Source organism: Acipenser ruthenus, unplaced genomic scaffold (genome assembly GCF_902713425.1).
Source record: "Acipenser ruthenus unplaced genomic scaffold, fAciRut3.2 maternal haplotype, whole genome shotgun sequence".
Taxonomy (NCBI): domain Eukaryota; kingdom Metazoa; phylum Chordata; class Actinopteri; order Acipenseriformes; family Acipenseridae; genus Acipenser; species Acipenser ruthenus.
Window position 1 is genome coordinate 1 of NW_026707607.1, and position 23,562 is coordinate 23,562.

General features: G+C 46.3%; 3 protein-coding genes across 6 annotated transcripts; 1 reads left to right on the plus strand and 2 right to left on the minus strand.

Annotated features, from left to right (window-relative positions):
• Positions 1–65: 65 nt before the first annotated feature.
• On the minus strand, positions 66–3,990 carry LOC131727817 (nucleobindin-1-like). Of its 3 annotated transcripts, none has more exons than XM_059019099.1 (3): positions 3,677–3,990; positions 1,124–1,253; positions 66–221 (listed from the first exon to the last, which is right to left on the minus strand). In XM_059019099.1, exons 1-3 carry the CDS (start codon positions 3,871–3,873, stop codon positions 81–83), a joined length of 468 nt encoding a protein of 155 aa, XP_058875082.1. In that variant the 5' UTR covers positions 3,874–3,990; the 3' UTR covers positions 66–80. The 3 variants fall into 3 exon arrangements, with proteins under 3 accessions (XP_058875082.1, XP_058875081.1, XP_058875083.1); XM_059019098.1 differs by having other exon boundaries at positions 1,124–1,256; positions 3,677–3,983; XM_059019100.1 differs by lacking the exon at positions 3,677–3,990 and adding an exon at positions 3,170–3,274.
• A 670-nt stretch (positions 3,991–4,660) lies between these two features.
• On the minus strand, positions 4,661–14,501 carry emc10 (ER membrane protein complex subunit 10). 2 transcript variants are annotated; one of them, XM_059019096.1, is made up of 7 exons: positions 14,345–14,501; positions 12,897–12,963; positions 10,199–10,311; positions 9,740–9,838; positions 9,055–9,236; positions 8,475–8,568; positions 4,661–4,975 (listed from the first exon to the last, which is right to left on the minus strand). In XM_059019096.1, exons 1-7 carry the CDS (start codon positions 14,447–14,449, stop codon positions 4,883–4,885), a joined length of 753 nt encoding a protein of 250 aa, XP_058875079.1. In that variant the 5' UTR covers positions 14,450–14,501; the 3' UTR covers positions 4,661–4,882. The 2 variants fall into 2 exon arrangements, with proteins under 2 accessions (XP_058875079.1, XP_058875080.1); XM_059019097.1 differs by lacking the exon at positions 4,661–4,975 and adding an exon at positions 6,858–7,004.
• A 1,055-nt stretch (positions 14,502–15,556) lies between these two features.
• Positions 15,557–23,532, plus strand: LOC131727818 (myosin-binding protein C, slow-type-like; the record flags this gene model as incomplete). Its single annotated transcript, XM_059019102.1, is given in 4 exon segments — positions 15,557–16,504; positions 22,476–22,610; positions 23,157–23,201; positions 23,512–23,532. Coding segments are annotated over 4 exon segments (223 nt in total), but the record flags the coding sequence as incomplete, so codon positions are not given.
• Positions 23,533–23,562: the final 30 nt, after the last annotated feature.

The window sequence follows — 23,562 nt, forward strand, 5'->3', positions numbered from 1 at the left end:
AGAGAAATCCACTTAATATAGACAGAGAGAGGAGAGAGAGACACACAGAGCTTGGAGCGAACATCTCTGAGAAGGACTCCCTAAACAAACCGGACAGTGCACCGGGCCCTCACCTTGATGTCGTCAGCGTTGGCGGCCTGCAGCTTCTCACGAAAGTGAGAGTCTGTCTCCAAGACATCGATCACCTCCCGTAGATAACGATCATAATACAAGCCAGTGTCCTGAGAGACAGAGAGACAGAGAGACAGAGAGACAGGGGGACAGGGGGACTGTCTGAATCGTGTTGCTGTATAATATAGAAAACTATGGCTATTGAAACTCAGGGGGACTGTCTGAATCGTGTTTGGTGTTGCTGTATAATATATAAAACTATGGCTATTGAAACTCAGGGGGACTGTCTGAATCGTGTTTGGTGTTGCTGTATAATATATAAAACTATGGCTATTGAAACTCAGGGGGGCTGTCTGAATCGTGTTTGGTGTTGCTGTATAATATATAAAACTATGGCTATTGAAACTCAGGGGGGCTGTCTGAATCGTGTTTGGTGTTGCTGTATAATATATAAAACTATGGCTATTGAAACTCAGGGGGGGCTGTCTGAATCGTGTTTGGTGTTGCTGTATAATATATAAAACTATGGCTATTGAAACTCAGGGGGACTGTCTGAATCGTGTTTGGTGTTGCTGTATAATATATAAAACTATGGCTATTGAAACTCAGGGGGACTGTCTGAATCGTGTTTGGTGTTGCTGTATAATATATAAAACTATGGCTATTGAAACTCAGGGGGGGCTGTCTGACTCGTGTTTGGTGTTGCTGTATAATATATAAAACTATGGCTATTGAAACTCAGAGGGACTGTCTGAATCGGGTTTGGTGTTGCTGTATAATATATAAAACTATGGCTATTGAAACTCAGGGGGGACTGTCTGAATCGTGTTTGGTGTTGCTGTATAATATATAAAACTATGGCTATTGAAACTCAGGGGGACTGTCTGAATCGTGTTTGGTGTTGCTGTATAATATATAAAACTATGGCTATTGAAACTCAGGGGGACTGTCTGAATCGTGTTTGGTGTTGCTGTATCATATTGAACACGGTTTTCTATTGAAGTTCACTGACCTGTGTCTCTGGTGTCTCCTCGGCTGGTTTATTTTCCTCTGCGGCCGCTGGTTTAACGTTACGGTCAATCGGTACTGACCAGGCTAAAGCCAGGAGGGCTGACCACTGAATCAACCGAGAAACGGTCATTCTGCTAAGGGACAAAGAGAAAGGGGGAGGGGTCCAGCGAGCGTGGGTCAGGGTTAGGATAGATTCACAACTACAAACATGCTTTAAATTGAACATGTATGACAGACAGACAGACAGACAGATAGATGCAGTATACAGACAGATAGGGAGAGACAGACAGACAGACAGACAGACAGATAGATGCAGTATACAGACAGATAGGGAGAGACAGACAGACAGACAGACAGACAGATAGATGCAGTATACAGACAGATAGGGAGAGACAGACAGACAGACAGACAGACAGATAGATGCAGTATACAGACAGATAGGGAGAGACAGACAGACAGACAGATACAGACAGACAGACAGATAGATGCAGTATATAGACAGATAGAGACAGACAGACAGACAGACAGACAGATAGATGCAGTATACAGACAGATTGACAGACAGACAGATGCAGATAGATAGATAGAGACAGACAGACAGACAGACAGACAGATAGATGCAGTATACAGACAGATAGGGAGAGACAGACAGACAGACAGATACAGACAGACAGACAGATAGATGCAGTATATAGACAGATAGAGAGAGACAGACAGACAGACAGACAGATAGATGCAGTATACAGACAGATAGGGAGAGACAGACAGACAGACAGACAGACAGATAGATGCAGTATACAGACAGATAGGGAGAGACAGACAGACAGACAGACAGACAGATAGATGCAGTATACAGACAGATAGGGAGAGACAGACAGACAGACAGACAGATAGATGCAGTATACAGACAGATAGGGAGAGACAGACAGACAGACAGACAGATAGATGCAGTATACAGACAGATAGGGAGAGACAGACAGACAGACAGACAGATACAGACAGACAGACAGATAGATGCAGTATATAGACAGATAGAGAGAGACAGACAGACAGACAGACAGATAGATGCAGTATACAGACAGATTGACAGACAGACAGATGCAGATAGATAGATAGAGACAGACAGACAGACAGACAGACAGATAGATGCAGTATACAGACAGATAGGGAGAGACAGACAGACAGACAGACAGATAGATGCAGTATACAGACAGATTGACAGACAGACAGATGCAGATAGATAGATAGAGACAGACAGACAGACAGACAGACAGATAGATGCAGTATACAGACAGATAGGGAGAGACAGACAGACAGACAGACAGATAGATGCAGTATACAGACAGATTGACAGACAGACAGATGCAGATAGATAGATAGAGACAGACAGACAGACAGACAGACAGATAGATGCAGTATACAGACAGATAGGGAGAGACAGACAGACAGACAGATACAGACAGACAGACAGATAGATGCAGTATATAGACAGATAGAGAGAGACAGACAGACAGACAGACAGATAGATGCAGTATACAGACAGATAGGGAGAGACAGACAGACAGACAGACAGACAGATAGATGCAGTATACAGACAGATAGGGAGAGACAGACAGACAGACAGACAGACAGATAGATGCAGTATACAGACAGATAGGGAGAGACAGACAGACAGACAGACAGATAGATGCAGTATACAGACAGATAGGGAGAGACAGACAGACAGACAGACAGATAGATGCAGTATACAGACAGATAGGGAGAGACAGACAGACAGACAGACAGATAGATGCAGTATACAGACAGATAGGGAGAGACAGACAGACAGACAGACAGATAGATGCAGTATACAGACAGATAGGGAGAGACAGACAGACAGACAGACAGATAGATGCAGTATACAGACAGATAGGGAGAGACAGACAGACAGACAGACAGATAGATAGATGCAGTATATAGACAGACAGACAGACAGACAGATAGATGCAGTATACAGATACAGACAGATCTAACATTTCAATTGGATTTACGCACATATTTCACTCACATTGTCTCTGCTAACGCGCTACAGACTACGTTACAGAAACAGGGCCGGCTTTTCAAAACAGCTACAGGGAGCCGTTCAACCCTGACGACAAAATAACAACACCACTACTACTACTACTACTACTACTACTACTACTACTACTAATAATAATAATAATAATAATAATAATAATAATAATAAGACTGACACGTCACACGAAACTGACGTACGGAGCGTTCTAGAACGAAATCGACGCGTCGATATTTATGAATGAAAAAACACACAGCTGGACAAATCACACACTTTAATAATGAACCCTGAATATCGCGTTTCCGCGTTATTATTAACAAAACTGATTAACAAAACTGGCTCTAACCAATAAAAAAAAAAAAGTCTCGTTTTTTAGGTCCTACTCTCTACTATACGACACACACCGTCAACCGAATTTGCCCAAGCTGCATGTTCAAACTTGTGAATATTCGTGTTTTTTTTCGAGCGTATTAAAGCGCGGTTTAGTTTATTACTTACCTTTTCTTTTTATTTCGTTGTTTACAGGACTTTTTTTTTTCCCCAACCGGATACCAGCGCAGTCTAGCTGATCTGCTTCCAGGAGCCAGACTATAAAACAGGACAATGACGTCACAACCAGCGTTCCTGGAGCCCGCAATGCTTTTAACTAACTCACGCTGGCCCTGGCAAAAAATTTTTTTGACATTATCAAGCATTAATAACAGTCAGACACTTTAGAGTAACGATATTTTGTACTGTTGTTTAAATACTGGTATATCCTGGCGGTGCAGCACAGCGTCTCCGCAATGCATTCAGTGCTGAAGTGGGCTCCAGGAATGGCGCCTGCAACTGAGCACCGAACTGCATCACGGGATTGACTGTCCTATTCTGCTTCATATAGTCCAGTTTATCTCTAAGATATACAGTCTGTATAAACTTGATATAGTTTGTATAAACTTACTTATATGGGCAGCAGTGTGGAGTAGTGGTCAGGGCTCTGGACTCTTGACCGGAGGGTCGTGGGTTCAATCCCAGGTGGGGGACACTGCTGCTGTACCCTTGAGCAAGGTACTTTACCTAGATTGCTCCAGTAAAAACCCAACTGTATAAATGGGGAATTGTATGCAAAAATAATGTGATATCTTGTAAGTCGCCCTGGATAAGGGCGTCTGCTAAGAAATAAATAATAATAATATGTTAGGTCTGTCTAGTGCGGGGTTTCCCGGTCCCAGCTTCAGGGGCTTGTGCGTGTGTTTTAAATTAAACTTCATTAGCATTAAGAAACTTCGTTAGTTTTGTATCAGCTAATCTGTGTAGGGCGGCCTTCTAATCGTGACGTCATCTAGTTGTGACGTCATCCATTTATGACGTCATCACAGCCTCAGTAATTAAAAGCTAGTCATTTTTTACAACGGTGTTTTTTTTTTTTTTTAAATATTTATTTATTTTATTGACAATAAACAACACACACAACGCAGAGTCAGAGAACTATAATGTTTGAAACGGAATTCAATCTGGGAGAGAAATTCAAAGAATAAAACTCTCATAAAGCAGTTTTTGTGACACAAGGGTAAGAGGTCAGGTGAACAAAAATTAAGACGACAAAAAATTCAATTTATTAAAAGATCAATTTAAAAATAAAAATTCAAAGCTGCCGCGTTTTTGAATCCGCGTTGCCGTCAGGAAGGGTTTGAGTGCGACGCACCCCTCCTCTGTGATGTCATCTCAGCGGCCTCCCCCATTGGCTCCCCCGGCCCCGCCCTGCTCTTGAGCTCCAGACATCATGAGGAAGAGAACGAGAGGAACAATATACATCCATTGAGAGAGGAGAGAGGAGAGAGGAGAGGGGAGAGGGGAGAGGGGAGAGGAGAGAGGAGAGAGGAGAGAGGAGAGAGAGGAGAGAGAGGAGAGAGAGGAGAGAGAGGAGAGGAGAGAGAGAGGGGAGAGAGGAGAGAGAGGAGAGAGAGGAGAGAGGAGAGGAGAGAGGGGAGAGAGAGGAGAGAGGAGAGAGGAGAGAGAGGAGAGAGAGGAGAGAGGAGAGGAGAGAGAGGAGAGAGAGGAGAGAGATTAATTCTTCAAGCTGATAATATCTTGTTGCTTCGATTTGTTTTATTCAAAGATCTTTCTGGTGTGAATAACACAAAATCACAGCGGGTGCGATGATTCTACAGAAAACCGTCCGTCAATCAAACAAACAAACAAACAAAAAGAACCAATCAAATTAATTCATGAAAACAAAAACAGCCACGTCCAAAAGAAACGAGAAAAATCTCAAACCGGTTTTCACCCCCTCTGAACTCAGCGCTCCTCCACGTGAATCAAAACCCCTCAACGCTAAAAACCAGACTCAAGAAAACGAAACCCCACGCACGCCCGTTCAGATATATGAACACAGCGAGCTGGCATTGCAATATCCTGGATCTCTTAATTTAGAGATTTACTTCAGTCCCTGTTCTTGTCAGAGTTTATTACACGGCCACGAGTCATTTTCATAGCTTCGAGTCCGCCTCTCTTCCCCTCCCCCCTTTAAGTCCATCTCTCTTCCCCTCCCCCCCTTTAAATCCGCCTCTCTTCCCCTCCCCCCCTTTAAGTCCGCCTCTCCCCCCCCTTTAAGTCCGTCTCTCTTCCCCTCCTCCCCCTTTAAGTCCGTCTCTCTTCCATCCCCCCTTTAAATCCACCTCTCTCCCCCTCCCCCCTTTAAATCCACCTCTCTCCCCCCCTTTAAGTCCGCCTCTCTTCCCCTCCCCCCCTTTAAGTCCGCCTCTCTTCCCCTCCCCCCCCTTTAAATCCACCTCTTTCCCTCCCCCCCTTTAAGTCTGTCTCTCTTCCCCTCCCCCCCTTTAAGTCCGCCTCTCCCCCCCTTTAAATCCACCTCTCTCCCCCTTTAAATCCGCCTCTCTCCCCCCCTTTAAATCCACCTCTCTCCCCCTTTAAATCCGCCTCTCTCCCCCCCTTTAAATCCGCCTCTCTCCCCACTTTAAATCCACCTCTCCCCCCCTTTAAATCCGCCTCTCTCCCCCCCTTTAAATCCGCCTCTCCCCCCCTTTAAATCCGCCTCTCTCCCCCCTTTAAATCCGCCTCTCTCCCCCCTTTAAATCCGCCTCTCCCCCCCTTTAAATCCGCCTCTCTCCCCCCTTTAAATCCGCCTCTCTCCCCCCCTTTAAATCCACCTTTCCCTCCCCCCCTTTAAGTCCGCCTCTCTTCCCCCTTTAAATCCGCCTCTCTCCCCCCCTTTAAATCCACCTTTCCCTCCCCCCCTTTAAATCCGCCTCTCTCCCCCCTTTAAATCCGCCTCTCTCCCCCCCTTTAAATCCACCTTTCCCTCCCCCCCTTTAAGTCCGCCTCTCTTCCCCTCCCCCCTTTAAGTCCCCCTCTCTTCCCCTCCCCCCCTTTAAGTCCGTCTCTCTTCCATCCCCCCCTCTAGAGATCTTCAGTCCTTCCACTAAAAAGCATCGCTTCTCCCTCTCTCTCGAAATCGTTCTATTGAAAAGAAACACATTTTTAAAGCAGAGACTCAGCTTTGTGATAAAAAACGAAGGGAGCGTGAATCAGCGATTCAGAGTCCGTCAGATCGAAAAGCGATCGCGAGAATCAGGAAGAGATTCCTGCTGGATTAAAAGCGGGAGTCGCTCTCTCCGTTTGGAAACGGACTGACCGGTTTTTTTTTTAATACTCAGAGAGGGAAAAACACACAGAAAAGCAGAAGCTGTAATTCGATTTTATTGAAAAGGCAGAGAGACGGAGGAGAGATGGGATGATGGATTTTCCCCCTCAGTCGCTGTCCTTAATTTCGCTGCCCAGCGTTGCTGACAAAGAGGAGTACGGCTCCAGGTACAATAAAATACCACTGTGAATACAAAACACAGAAACTAGACAAGTTAGAGGAAGAGGGGGCTTTATACCCCAAGAACATGAGAAAGTTTCCAAACGAGAGGAGCCCCCATTCAGCCCATCTTGCTCGTTTGTTTGTTAGTAGCTTATTGATCCCAGAATCTCATCAAGCAGCTTCTTGAAGGATCCCAGGGTGTCAGCTTCAACAACATTACTGGGGAGTTGGTTCCAGACCCTCACGATTCTCTGTGTAAAAAAAGTGCCTCCTATTTTCTGTTCTGAATGCCCCTTTATCTAATCTCCATTTGAGACCCCTGGTCCTCGTTTTTCAGGTTGATAAAGTCCCCTGGGTCGACATTGTCTATACCTTTTAGGATTTTGAATGCTTGAATCAGATCTCTTCTTTGTTCAAGACTGAACAGATTCAATTCTTTTAGCCTGTCTGCATACGACATGCCTTTTAAACCCGGGATAATTCTGGTTGCTCTTCTTTGCACTCTTTCTAGAGCAGCAATATCCTTTTTGTAACGAGGTGACCAGAACTGAACACAATATTCTAGGTGAGGTCGTGCGTGCCTGCGTGTGACCCTGAGCGAGTCGCTTCACCTCCTTGTGCTCAGTCAAACAAACGAGCTCCTATTGGAAGTGACTCTGCAGCAGCAGCAGCAGTTGTTGATGATGCAGAGTTCACCCCCCTGGTCTCTGGAAGTCTCTTTGGAGAAAAGCCTCTGCTAAATTATTTATTATTAATAATAATATACAAAAAAAAAAAGTGGGGAAAGATTTGATTGTTGCACCCACAGTAAAATAATTTGTTGCAGCGGGGAAGGATTTGAAAGTCGCACCGCCAGTAAAAAAAACTGGTTTTAGTGGGGAAGGATTTGATCGTTGCACCTGCAGTATAAATACACTACTGCAGTTAAATTAAAAAATAAAAAAAAGCATAAATTATAATTAAATTTCTGTGTCTCTGAGTGTGCGTTGCTTTGACTGAGTTCAGGAGCTGCTCTTCAGTTCTAGCTGCGCTGCCCTAGTTATTGTATTTTGAATCGGGACAGCCCTGGCTATAGGACTACAGCTCCCAGCATGCCTCTGCACCCGCGGTCATGGCGAGGCATGCTGGGAGCTGTAGTTCTTTATGCTGCGGTCTCCTATCACAAGCGATACAGACCTCTATTACGACACATCATGTCAAGAAAGCATCGCGATTCATCGAGACACAGTGAATCGCTCCAGCCCTGGCTATAGGACTACAGCTCCCAGCATGCCTCTGCACCCGCGGCCCGTGGCGAGGGATGCTGGGAGCTGTAGTTCTTTCACTAGAGCTAGAGTTGAAATGACATTTATTGTGATACAAGACCACAGCAGAGCTCTAGAGTTAAAGAACTACAGCTCCCAGCATCCCTCGGCATGGCTGTCGGTGCAGAGGCATGCTGGGAGCTGTAGTCCTAAAGAGGTACAGTGTCAAATAATATGCATTACTTACATATTTTGCAAAAAATGATTTCTGCTCTTGAGGATTCTTGGCTTTCTGTGCTTGTTCCTGTTCCATCCGTTCAATAAACAGAGCCGTCTCTGGACTGAGTGACAGAGAGAGAGAGAGAGAGAGGGAGAGCATCACTGCTAATGAGAGAGAGGCATAGAGACACACACAGCGTCGCTGCTAATGAGAGAGAGGCATAGAGACACACACAGCGTCGCTGCTAATGAGAGAGAGGCATAGAGACACACACAGCGTCACTGCTAATGAGAGAGAGGCATAGAGACACACACAGCGTCGCTGCTAATGAGAGAGGCATAGAGACACACACAGCGTCACTGCTAATGAGAGAGAGGCATAGAGACACACACAGCGTCACTGCTAATGAGAGAGGCATAGAGACACACACAGCGTCACTGCTAATGAGAGAGAGGCATAGAGACACACACAGCGTCACTGCTAATGAGAGAGAGGCATAGAGACACACACAGCGTCGCTGCTAATGAGAGAGAGGCATAGAGACACACACAGCGTCACTGCTAATGAGAGAGAGGCATAGAGACACACACACAGTTGGGAGACTCACACAGGCGCTGGCGAGGGTCCCATGATGCTCAGCGTGGTGTTGAACAGTTCCAGGTCAACGTCCTCGACCTCTGACCCCGTGCACGACCCCGGCAGCGTAACTATGGAAACGCCAATTATGTTGCCAGCGACATCAGTGTTGACGGTGATGACATCAGAGAGGTGAGACTCAACCAAAGAACACTAGAGAGGAGAGAGGAGAGGGGAGAGAGGAGAGAGAGAGGAGAGAGCGAGAGTCAAATCAGAAACTTCAAACCAGAAGAGACTGAGAGAGAAAGTCAAGTTAGCAGAGAAACGTTTTAATGCCTTCGTCATCCAGAACTTCACTGGATCAGAAACTCCAAACCAGAAGAGACCGAGAGAGAAAGTCAAGTTAGCAGAGAAACGTTTTAATGCCTTCGTCATCCAGAACTTCACTGGATCAGAAACTCCAAACCAGAAGAGACCGAGAGAGAAAGTCAAGTTAGCAGAGAAACGTTTTAATGCCTTCGTCATCCAGAACTTCACTGGATCAGAAACTCCAAACCAGAAGAGACTGAGAGAGAAAGTCAAGTTAGCAGAGAAACGTTTTAATGCCTTCGTCATCCAGAACTTCACTGGATCAGAAACTCCAAACCAGAAGAGACCGAGAGAGAAAGTCAAGTTATTTGGTTCAAGGCAGCTGCGCTCCGATTGGCTGAACTCACCGCCCTCACGAATGATGTCACGTACGCGTCCTCCGCGCCAGTCTGCCCAGACTTCCTCGGAATCCGAATCCGATACAGCCCGTCCACTGAGGACACCTCCTGGACAAGATGGGGACGAGAGACAGACAGAGTCAATGCCTGTATCTAACTAGATCTGTACGTCTGTCTGTATCTGCTTATTAACTAACAGCTGACATGTTTAACTGTCAGTGCTTATGAAGGACTGTCTGTCTGTCTGTCTGTCTGACTATCAATGTGTTTGTTTGTCTGTGCCTGTCCATGCTGACTACCTCTCTGTCCAGCTATCTATCCATAATGACAGTCTGTCTGTCTATACTGACTGTATCTAGCTATCTATAATGACTGCCTGTCTGTCTGTCTGTCTGTCTACAGTCTCTGTGATTGATGTGTGCTCCAATGCTGCCCCCTAGTGGTTGAACCCGCATCTCTTCCCCTCACCCGCAGCTTGTTCCTCTCCTCCTCCCTCAGCTGGTTCTGGGACAACAGGGCGCCCCCATCTCTCCCTGGCTTCAAAAACACAGACCCTCGAACCCAGAACCGGACACTGTCGTCTGAGAGAGAGAGAGAGAGAGAGTCACTGCTAATGAGAGAGAGGTATAGAGACACAGAGTGTCACTGATAATGAGGGACAGTTGGGAGCCCCTCACACACACAGTGTCACTGATAATGAGGGACAGTTGGGAGCCCCTCACACACAGTGTCACTGATAATGAGGGGCAGTTGGGAGCCCCTCACACACAGTGTCACTGATAATGAGGGGCAGTTGGGAGCCCCTCACACACAGTGTCACTGATAATGAGGGGCAGTTGGGAGCCCCTCACACACAGTGTCACTGATAATGAGGTGCAGTTGGGAGCCCCTCACACACACACAGTGAAACTGATAATGAGGGACAGTTGGGAGCCCCTCACACACAGTGTCACTGATAATGAGGTGCAGTTGGGAGCCCCTCACACACAGTGTCACTGATAATGAGGGACAGTTGGGAGCCCCTCACACACAGTGTCACTGATAATGAGGGACAGTTGGGAGCCCCTCACACACACACAGTGTCACTGATAATGAGGTGCAGTTGGGAGCCCCTCACACACACACAGTGTCACTGATAATGAGGTGCAGTTGGGAGCCCCTCACACACACACAGTGTCACTGATAATGAGGGACAGTTGGGAGCCCCTCACACACACAGTGTCACTGATAATGAGGTGCAGTTGGGAGCCCCTCACACACACAGTGTCACTGATAATGAGGGACAGTTGGGAGCCCCTCACACACACAGTGTCACTGATAATGAGGGACAGTTGGGAGCCCCTCACACACACAGTGTCACTGATAATGAGGTGCAGTTGGGAGCCCCTCACACACAGTGTCACTGATAATGAGGGACAGTTGGGAGCCCCTCACACACACACAGTGTCACTGATAATGAGGGACAGTTGGGAGCCCCTCACACACACACAGTGTCACTGATAAGGAGGTGCAGTTGGGAGCCCCTCACACACACAGTGTCACTGATAATGAGGTGCAGTTGGGAGCCCCTCACACACACAGTGTCACTGATAATGAGGTGCAGTTGGGAGCCCCTCACACACACACAGTGTCACTGATAATGAGGGACAGTTGGGAGCCCCTCACACACACACAGTGTCACTGATAATGAGGTGCAGTTGGGAGCCCCTCACACACACAGTGTCACTGATAATGAGGGACAGTTGGGAGCCCCTCACACACAGTGTCACTGATAATGAGGTGCAGTTGGGAGCCCCTCACACACAGTGTCACTGATAATGAGGGACAGTTGGGAGCCCCTCACACACACACAGTGTCACTGATAAGGAGGTGCAGTTGGGAGCCCCTCACACACACACAGAGTCACTGATAATGAGGGACAGTTGGGAGCCCCTCACACACAGTGTCACTGATAATGAGGCGCAGTTGGGAGCCCCTCACACACACACAGTGTCACTGATAAGGAGGGGCAGTTGGGAGCCCCTCACACACACACAGTGTCACTGATAAGGAGGTGCAGTTGGGAGCCCCTCACACACACAGTGTCGCTGATAATGAGGGGCAGTTGGGAGCCCCTCACACACACAGTGTCACTGATAATGAGGGACAGTTGGGAGCCCCTCACACACACACACATAGTGTCACTGATAAGGAGGGGCAGTTGGGAGCCCCTCACTCGCACACAGTGTCACTGATAATGAGGTGCAGTTGGGAGCCCCTCACACACAGTGTCACTGATAATGAGGGGCAGTTGGGAGCCCCTCACACACACAGACTCACTGATAATGAGGGGCAGTTGGGAGCCCCTCACACACACAGTGTCACTGATAATGAGGTGCAGTTGGGAGCCCCTCACACACACATTGTCACTGATAATGAGGTGCAGTTGGGAGCCCCTCACACACACACAGTGTCACTGATAATGAGGGACAGTTGGGAGCCCCTCACACACACACAGTGTCACTGATAATGAGGTGCAGTTGGGAGCCCCTCACACACACAGTGTCACTGATAATGAGGGACAGTTGGGAGCCCCTCACACACAGTGTCACTGATAATGAGGTGCAGTTGGGAGCCCCTCACACACACAGTGTCACTGATAATGAGGGACAGTTGGGAGCCCCTCACACACAGTGTCACTGATAATGAGGTGCAGTTGGGAGCCCCTCACACACAGTGTCACTGATAATGAGGTACAGTTGGGAGCCCCTCACACACACACAATGTCACTGATAATGAGGGACAGTTGGGAGCCCCTCACACACACAGTGTCACTGATAATGAGGTGCAGTTGGGAGCCCCTCACACACACACAGAGTCACTGATAATGAGGGACAGTTGGGAGCCCCTCACACACACACAGTGTCACTGATAATGAGGTGCAGTTGGGAGCCCCTCACACACACAGTGTCACTGATAATGAGGTGCAGTTGGGAGCCCCTCACACACACACAGTGTCACTGATAATGAGGTACAGTTGGGAGCCCCTCACACACACAGTGTCACTGATAATGAGGTACAGTTGGGAGCCCCTCACACACACAGTGTCACTGATAATGAGGTGCAGTTGGGAGCCCCTCACACACAGTGTCACTGATAATGAGGTGCAGTTGGGAGCCTCACTCACCCACTTCGAATGAATGCTCCAGTTGAATGGCCAAACCAGTTACATCAATTTCAAGCGCATCTCCTGGCTTAAAACAAGGAAACAAAAAATATATATATATTTTATAAAACAGACTTGTCATCGTGCTGAGAATCACAGTAAAAGTGACCCACAATCCTCTATACATAATCCGTGATGCATAAAATGTCGCTGTTCAAAAGACAACGTGAAGCTTTTTCACGGTTAATTTAAAAAAATGTTTTTTAAAAGATATGTCGGGATTCAACGTAGTATTTATTAGCGAGAGCGAGGAGGAGAAATAAATTAATTAATTAATAAAACTGCCTTGTCATATTTAAAAACGAACCGCTTGCTTTGGAGTTATAATAAAAAAATAATATTCAAATTTACACAACAAAACGGTCTCCCGTTAAATATCTGAAGAAAAAAAAAAATTGAGAATATTTCGTTTTTTTTTTGTTTTTTCAATGTCCACATTTTAAAAGACGTTGAAATTCAAGTCTGTTGCTCTAAACCCTGAAGGAAAACCCTCGGTATCCTTAAAATAAGTCAATTATTTTAGCACCGCTGTGTTTGCATTTTGTCCAGGACTGTATAAAGCAGAATAGGACAGTCAATCCCGTGATGCAGTTCGGTGCGCAATCCCAGGCGCCATTCCTGGAGCCCAATGCATTGCAGGACATACCGGGTATTTTTAAAATAATACAAAATATCGTTCATATAAACGGACTGACTTATTTATTTAAATTAATGCTCGATTATACCAAGAAACAGTTTGCCAGGGCCAGCGTGAATGCGTTAAAAGCATTGCCAGTGCGATGCTAGAGAGATCTGCGGGCTCCAGAAATGTCTCCGCCCCCACTCGTGACGTCATTTTCCTATCCTTCTTCATTATTATTATTATTATTATTATTATTATTATTATTATTATTATTATTATTTATTTCTTAGCAGACGCCCTTATCCAGGGCGACTTACAATTGTTACAAGATATCACATTATACATTATTTCACATTATACAGATCTCACATTATTTTTACATACAGTTCCCCATTTATACAGTTGGGTTTTTACTGGAGCAATCTAGGTAAAGTACCTTGCTCAAGGGTACAGCAGCAGTGTCCCCCCCACCTGGGATTGAACCCACGACCCTCCGGTCAAGACTCCAGAGCCCTGACCACTACTCCACACTGCTGCCCCAAGATAAATACAATGACTTGGGTTCAAGCAAAATCCGATTCAATAACGGAGCAGATAACAGAGTCAGTGATAGTTACATCAGGATACGATTAAATGCAAAATACTACAGATTAAACAACACTTGTGACAGATTGCAGTACTCTCAAGCACAGGATTGATATTTATACAGTCTTAGCATTATGCACGCCTCTCCTTTACTTTATAGGGAACCCCTATAAGAACGACCGAGCCTCGGCTTCTCTCTTACCTTCCTGCCGGAATTGCAATCCGCTACCCCGGCTAGCTCAGCCACAAACACGAACCCCGTCCAGAAAAGCGAGACCTGCAAAACCAAAACGACAAAACCGGCCATTGCTGAGAAGAGACGAGGACGGCGAAGGGGCTGCCGGGAAGGAGAAGGTCAAAATACACGAAGCGAAGGGTATTCTGGGAACGGTAAGGGCATCTTGCGGGTGCGGGGGGGGGGCTTGACCAGCTATGGCCGTCGTCGTGGGTAAACTGAGTGGACTTTGGCGAAACGCGAGTTAAAATCCTGCAGCAGCAGCAGCAGCAGCGTCGATAGTTTCTGATGATCGTTTAGAGAGTTTTGTTTCACACGTGTTTCATATAGAGTTTGAAGTGTTAACGCTACAATATAATCCCTTCTTCTTGGTGTCTGTGTTAGTTTACTACATTCTGAAAAGAGTTTAGCTTCATTAAAGCTGCAGACAGACAGACAGACAGACAGACAGACAGACAGAGCCCCACAATCCTGTTCAGTTTTGACTCTACAATATAATCCCTTCTTCTTGGTGTCTGTGTTAGTTTACTACATTCTGAAAAGAGTTTAGCTTCATTAAAGCTGCAGACAGACAGACAGACAGACAGACAGACAGACAGACAGAGCCCCACAATCCTGTTCAGTTTGACGCTACAATATAATCCCTTTTTATTTACCCAGCTTTCTCTCTCTCCTCTCTCTCCCCCTCTCTCTCCTCTCTCCCCTCCCCTCTCTCCCCCCTCCCCTCTCTCCCCCCCTCTCCTCTCTCTCTCTCCTCTCTCTCTCCTCTCTCTCCTCTCTCCCCCCCTCTCCTCTCTCTCTCTCCTCTCTCTCTCTCTCTCCTCTCCCCTCCCTTCTCTCCCTCCTCCCCTCCCCTCTCTCCCCCCTCTCCTCTCTCCCCCCCTCTCCACACTCTCCTCTCTCCCCCCCTCTCCTCTCTCTCTCTCTCCCCCCCTCTCTCTCTCTCTCTCTCCTCTCTCCCCCCTCTCTCTCTCTCTCTGTGACCTGTCGTGAGGTGAATTCCTTGATTGAAATACCCGGTCTCTGACAGCTCCTAATCCCCTCGGGTCATAAACTCTCACAGAGTCTGTCACAGCACCTGTGCTTCTGTCTGTCTGTCACTACGAATATCACGCTGTCAGATCTCAAGCACACTATCCCGCTGCTACCACCAGTATACTGTCTGTGTGTGTGTGTGTGTGTGTGTGTGTGTGTGTGTGTCTGTGTGTGTCTGTGTGTGTGTGTGTGTGTGTGTGTGTGTTTCTGTCTCTGTCTGAGACACACACACACTGACACACTGAGACACTGAGACACACAGACACACACACACACTGAGACACACACACACTGACACACTGAGACACACAGACACACACACACTGAGACACACACACACTGACACACAGACACACACACACTGACACACTGAGACACTGAGACACACACACACTGAGACACACACACACTGACACACTGAGACACACAGACACACACACACTGAGACACACACACACTGACACACTGAGACACACAGACACACACACACTGACACACTGAGACACTGAGACACACACACACTGAGACACACAGACACACACACACTGAGACACTGAGACACACACACACTGACACACTGAGACACACAGACACACACACACTGAGACACACACACACTGACACACAGACACACACACACTGACACACTGAGACACTGAGACACACACACACTGAGACACACACACACTGACACACTGAGACACACAGACACACACACATTGAGACACACACACTGACACACTGAGACACACAGACACACACATTGAGATACAAACACACACACACACACTGAGACACAGAGACACACACACACACTGAGACACACATGCACAGAGACACACACACACACGACCCTCGCTATAAATAGATCTTTCTAGAGTCTTGGGCTGGTTAGTTTCTCAAGTCCCACCTCCAGCCTCTTCCTCACCCTCCTCGGACTTTCTTAAGTGTGCGAGTGTGTGAGTGTGCCTCAGCACTCGAGAGAGAGAGAGAGTGTGTCTTCGTGTGGGTGGGTGTGACTCTCACACAGAACAGAGACACTTTTCAGAGAATCTACAAAGAAAACAGCCATGCCTGTGCCCACAAAACCAGGTAAGGATTATATTTCTACAAAACCAACTCTATTTTGGGGCTCTAGTGCCTTCATCAGCGTTACTGAAACTAAACTGAGTCAAGCAGACCAGCGTTTGGGCTCTAGTGCCTTCATCAGCGTGATTGAAACTAAACTGAGTCAAGCAGACCAGCGTTTGGGCTCTAGTGCCTTCATCAGCGTTATTGAAACTAAACTGAGTCAAGCAGACCAGCGTTTGGGGCTCCAGTGCCTTCATCAGTGTTATTGAAACTAAACTGAGTCAAGCAGACCAGCGTTTGGGCTCCAGTGCCTTCATCAGTGTGATTGAAACTAAACTGAGTCAAGCAGACCAGCGTTTGGGCTCTAGTGCCTTCATCAGCGTGATTGAAACTAAACTGAGTCAAGCAGACCAGCGTTTGGGGCTCTAGTGCCTTCATCAGCGTGATTGAAACTAAACTGAGTCAAGCAGACCAGCGTTTGGGCTCTAGCGCCTTCATCAGTGTGATTGAAACTAAACTGAGTCAAGCAGACCAGCGTTGGGGCTCTAGTGCCTTCATCAGTGTGATTGAAACTAAACTGAGTCAAGCAGACCAGCGTTTTGCATCACCTAGCATTTTAGAATTGAGATGTATTTAAATATATATATATAAATATATGAACATAATTTAGCTGTCTTTATCTCATGTCATGTGATCCATGTAAATACAAAGCAATATCACCTCAGAAGGAAGTTCTTGTCAGATTTCTGAAGGGGTATTTTTGTATCCCAAGGCTCCTGGTTTCAAAGCCAAGACATTTCAAAATCCGGGGATCAAGTTCCAGCCAGTGGATCACATGACACACCAGCTGAGTGTGATATTCCAGTGGGGACACGGGTTCAATTCCGAGACATGCCAAAAAAGAAAGGCTACCCCTTATTATGCTTTACCAGACCTCTCTGTGCTTTACAATGCTTCCCTATGCTTTACCAGACCTCTCTGTGCTTTACAATGCTTCCCTATGCTTTACCAGACCTCTCTGTGCTTTACAATGCTTCCCTATGCTTTACCAGACCTCTCTGTGCTTTACAATGCTTCCCTATGCTTTACCAGACCTCTCTGTGCTTTACAATGCTTCCCTATGCTTTACCACACCTCTCTGTGCTTTACAATGCTTCCCTATGCTTTACCACACCTCTCTGTGCTTTACAATGCTTCCCTATGCTTTACCAGACCTCTCTGTGCTTTACAATGCTTCCCTGTGCTTTACCAGACCTCTCTGTGCTTTACAATGCTTCCCTATGCTTTACCAGACCTCTCTGTGCTTTACAATGCTTCCCTGTGCTTTACCAGACCTCTCTGTGCTTTACAATGCTTCCCTATGCTTTACCAGACCTCTCTGTGCTTTACAATGCTTCCCTGTGCTTTACCAGACCTCTCTGTGCTTTACAATGCTTCCCTATGCTTTACCACACCTCTCTGTGCTTTACAATGCTTCCCTATGCTTTACCAGACCTCTCTGTGCTTTACAATGCTTCCCTATGCTTTACCAGACCTCTCTGTGCTTTACAATGCTTCCCTATGCTTTATTTTTAATAAAACATTTCGTCCGCTGCGGGGGGGGGAGAGGGTGTCGTTTTAATTTGTCAGCGGGTTTGATTTAAAGCCCCGGTTGCCAAGGAGACGCGCAGATCGGGTGACGTAACCGACACCGGAGAAAGCCGAGCCCGAAGGATCCCGAGTCTCGTCTTTTAAAGCCGCAGGAGGTGGCGTTGAAAACGCGGGTTCAAAAATAGCCCCGGCTGGCACGCCCCGCTGTTCTGCCCGCCAGTTTACCGTATATGTCAGCGCTTCTCGATTAACTATTTTTAAATCCCTTAATTGAAACCAAAGCCCATCTCTCCCCCACCCCCACCCCCACCCGTCTTAAACCCCGACAAAGTGTTTATCCCGATTTAGTTTGAACCAAAAATACTTTGAATAAGACGAAGTTATCGCCTTTATAAAACGTTTCGCACTACAGGAAAGTGTGATTAAGCGCAGTTAAAAGCTTAGGGAAGCATTGCAAAGCACAGAGAGGTCTGGTAAAGCATAGGGAAGCATTGTAAAGAACAGAGAGGTCTGGTAAAGCATAGGGAAGCATTGTAAAGCACAGAGAGGTCTGGTAAAGCATAGGGAAGCATTGTAAAGCACAGAGAGGTCTGGTAAAGCATAGGGAAGCATTGTAAAGCACAGAGAGGTCTGGTAAAGCATAGGGAAGCATTGTAAAGCACAGAGAGGTCTGGTAAAGCATAGGGAAGCATTGTAAAGCACAGAGAGGTGTGGTAAAGCATAGGGAAGCATTGTAAAGCACAGAGAGGTCTGGTAAAGCATAGGGAAGCATTGTAAAGCACAGAGAGGTCTGGTAAAGCATAGGGAAGCATTGTAAAGCACAGAGAGGTCTGGTAAAGCATAGGGAAGCATTGTAAAGCACAGAGAGGTCTGGTAAAGCATAGGGAAGCATTGTAAAGCACAGAGAGGTCTGGTAAAGCATAGGGAAGCATTGTAAAGCACAGAGAGGTGTGGTAAAGCATAGGGAAACATTGTAAAGCACAGAGAGGTGTGGTAAAGCATAGGGAAGCATTGTAAAGCACAGAGAGGTCTGGTAAAGCATAGGGAAGCATTGTAAAGCACAGAGAGGTCTGGTAAAGCATAGGGAAGCATTGTAAAGCACAGAGAGGTCTGGTAAAGCATAGGGAAGCATTGTAAAGCACAGAGAGGTCTGGTAAAGCATAGGGAAGCATTGTAAAGCACAGAGAGGTCTGGTAAAGCATAGGGAAGCATTGTAAAGCACAGAGAGGTCTGGTAAAGCATAGGGAAGCATTGTAAAGCACAGAGAGGTCTGGTAAAGCATAGGGAAGCATTGTAAAGCACAGAGAGGTCTGGTAAAGCATAGGGAAGCATTGTAAAGCACAGAGAGGTCTGGTAAAGCATAGGGAAGCATTGTAAAGCACAGAGAGGTCTGGTAAAGCATTAGGGAAGCATTGTAAAGCACAGAGAGGTCTGGTAAAGCATAGGGAAGCATTGTAAAGCACAGAGAGGTCTGGTAAAGCATAGGGAAGCATTGTAAAGCACAGAGAGGTCTGGTAAAGCATAGGGAAGCATTGTAAAGCACAGAGAGGTGTGGTAAAGCATAGGGGAGCATTGTAAAGCACAGAGAGGTCTGGTAAAGCATAGGGAAGCATTGTAAAGCACAGAGAGGTCTGGTAAAGCATAGGGAAGCATTGTAAAGCACAGAGAGGTCTGGTAAAGCATAGGGAAGCATTGTAAAGCACAGAGAGGTCTGGCAAAGCATAGGGAAGCATTGTAAAGCACAGAGAGGTCTGGTAAAGCATAGGGAAGCATTGTAAAGCACAGAGAGGTCTGGTAAAGCATAGGGAAGCATTGTAAAGCACAGAGTGGTCTGGTAAAGCATAGGGAAGCATTGTAAAGCACAGAGAGGTCTGGTAAAGCATAGGGAAGCATTGTAAAGCACAGAGAGGTGTGGTAAAGCATAGGGAAGCATTGTAAAGCACAGAGAGGTCTGGTAAAGCATAGGGAAGCATTGTAAAGCACAGAGAGGTGTGGTAAAGCACAGGGAAGCATTGTAAAGCACAGAGAGGTGTGGTAAAGCATAGGGAAGCATTGTAAAGCACAGAGAGGTGTGGTAAAGCATATATTTAAATATAGGTGTAACAGAAATAAACGGGTCCCGCCAGATACATAGCCCACATATTTGTTTCAATTATATTTTAAGCCGGACCAAATTAGCGACTCGAGTTTAGAAATTTCTCCCGAGTCGAGGATAAGGCTTTCTCAGGAGACGACGGCGCATCAGGTTGACATTATGACAGATTTACTCCTCCGAAATTTACGATTCCTGCGTCCAGGGAACACGACCCTGTCTGTGCGAGATATCGTATTGAAGTATTTATGTTTTATATTTGATTTCTAGTCGCCCTTTCCATCACCAAGCCTCTAAACCGCCGGCAGATTTAAGACTCACTTTCCTAACAGCAGGCGCTAAAATTTACGCGGGTGTTTTTTCTTTAAGGGGAGAGTCCATCTCAAGACCTTCACGGGGGGGGGAGACTAAAGACCTTAATTTGAGATGCCTTCATTGGAAACAAACGAAGCACATTCTCGTGAAACGGGTTGAACAGGGAGATAGACCTAAAACAATTGCTTGTAAACAATTTGAATCATCTTAACCCGCTTAATATCACTCCTTTTAATATCACCCACCCCCCGGTTTCAAATATCACCACATTGAAATGCCCCGAGCGCGATAATGCATAAATGTAACGCTGAATTAATAATAATAATAATAATAATAATAATAATAATAATAATAATAATAAAAACAATAATAATATGGCTATTGAAACTCAGGGGGACTGTCTGAATCGTGTTTGGTGTTGCTGTATAATATATAAAACTATGGCTATTGAAACTCAGGGGGGCTGTCTGAATCGTGTTTGGTGTTGCTGTATAATATATAAAACTATGGCTATTGAAACTCAGGGGGGCTGTCTGAATCGTGTTTGGTGTTGCTGTATAATATATAAAACTATGGCTATTGAAACTCAGGGGGACTGTCTGAATCGTGTTTGGTGTTGCTGTATAATATATAAAACTATGGCTATTGAAACTCAGGGGGACTGTCTGAATCGTGTTTGGTGTTGCTGTATAATATATAAAACTATGGCTATTGAAACTCAGGGGGACTGTCTGAATCGTGTTTGGTGTTGCTGTATAATATATAAAACTATGACTATTGAAACTCAGGAGGACTGTCTGAATCGCGTTTGGTGTTGCTGTATAATATATAAAACTATGGCTATTGAAACTCAGGAGGACTGTCTGAATCGTGTTTGGTGTTGCTGTATAATATATAAAACTATGGCTATTGAAACCCAGTATCTGAACTACAGGTCCCAGCATCCATCACTGTTACTGCAAGGCATGCTGGTAGCTGTAGTTTTTTATAATGATTCTGTATAATATATAAAACTATGGCTATTGAAACTCAGTATCTGAAACTACAGCTCCCAGCATCCATCACAGTTACTGCAAGGGCAGTGGCATGCTGGGAGCTGTAGTTTTTTTTTTAATGATTCTGTATAATATATAAACTACGGCTATTGAAACTCAGGGGTATCTTTTTATAAATATGTTTATATGAGTTATGCTGTCAGGAGAAACGTTGAAAGGATTATAAATAGAAATCACATTCAAGTATGATCCGGGTCTAAAGTTCCATGCTGGATCGTGGCGTGGAGATGGAACTGGTCCAGTTGCTTACTGGGAATGAGATTATATTTCTACTGATTTATAGCATTGGGTTCTACTCCTGAAATATAAGACTGGATAGAGATGAGATCATGCAGAGCCAGGAATAGAGAGGGAGGAGAGGAGAGGGGGAGAGGAGAGGAGGGAGAGGAGGGAGAGGAGAGGGGGAGAGGAGAGAGGAGAGGGGAGGAGAGAGGAGAGAGGAGAGGAGGAGAGAGGTGAGAGGAGAGAGAGGAGGGAGAGGAGAGGGGAGAGGAGAGAGAGGAGAGAGAGAGTAGAGGAGAGGAGGAGAGGGGGAGAGGAGAGAGAGAGGAGAGGAGGAGAGGAGGGAGAGAGAGGAGAGGAGGAGAGGAGAGGAGACAGAGGAGGAGAGGGGGAGAGGAGGGAGAAGAAGAAGAGAGAGGAGAGAGAGGAGAGGACAGAGAGGGGAGAGGGGAGAGAGAGAGGATGAGAGGAGAGAGGAGAGAGGAGAGGAGAGAGGAGGAGAGGGGAGAGAGAGAGGAGAGGAGAGAGGATGAGAGGAGAGAGGAGAGAGGAGGAGGAGAGGGGGAGAGAGGAGAGGGAGAGGCTCACCTGAGTCATGCAGACCAGCTCTGGTTTGGGCTCTCGTGCCTTCATCAGCGTTGTTGAAGCTGATCCCAGTAGAGTCTACATGGAGCTCTGAAAACAATAAGCCCTGTGCTGAGGTTCATTTTTCTTTTCAGGAAAAAGCCGGCAGCAAAAGCCCCTCCCGCTGCAGCTAAAGCCCCGCCCCCAGCTAAAGCCAAGCCCACAGCTGAAGCCCCGCCTCCTACCGAAGCCCCGCCTCCTACGGAAGCCCCTCCTCCAAAAGCCCCAGGTGACCCTTCTGTGTGTGTCAGTGTGTGTGTGTGTGTGTGTGTGTGTGTGTGTCTCGCTGTGTGTGTGTGTGTGTGTGTGTCTCGCTGTGTGTCTGTGTGTGTGTCTGTGTGTGTGTGTATCTGTGTGTCTGTGTGTGTGTGTGTGTGTGTGTGTGTGTCTGTGTGTGTCTGTGTGTGTGTGTGTGTGTGTCTCGCTGTGTGTGTGTGTGTGTGTGTGTCTCGCTGTGTGTCTGTGTGTGTGTCTGTGTGTGTGTGTGTGTGTCTCGCTGTGTGTCTGTGTGTGTGTGTGTCTGTGTGTGTCTGTGTGTGTGTGTGTGTCTCGCTGTGTGTGTGTGTGTCGCTGTGTGTCTGTGTGTGTGTGTGTGTGTGTGTGTGTGTGTGTGTGTCTGTGTGTTTGCTTCAATGTTGCTTTTTTGCTTCATCACAATCTGCTCAGATGTTACAGGGGGACACGTTTCACGGGTCAAATCTTCCTGTTTATTTTTAATATGCTTCCCCACACCTCTCTGCTTACATACATGCTGCACCGTGCTTTACCTGTGCAGCACCTGAAGCTCCTCCCCCTGCCGATGCCCCGCCTCTCAACCAAGGTAAGGCACCTGTGTCTCTGTGCTTTACAATGCTTCCCTATGCTTTACCACACCTCTCTGTGCTTTACAATGCTTCCCTATGCTTTACTAGACCTCTCTGTGTTTTACAATGCTTCCCTATGCTTTACCACACCTCTCTGTGGCTTTACAATGCTTCCCTATGCTTTACCAGACCTCTATGTGCTTTACAATGCTTCCCTATGCTTTACCAGACCACTTATATAAATCATGTACATTTTATGTAAATGATAGGACTTCCTCTATTTTATTTTAATTTAATACCTTTTATTTATTTATTTATTTATTTCAGAGGGTGAACTACCAGATGATGGTAAGAGAATTTAACACTATATATTATTAT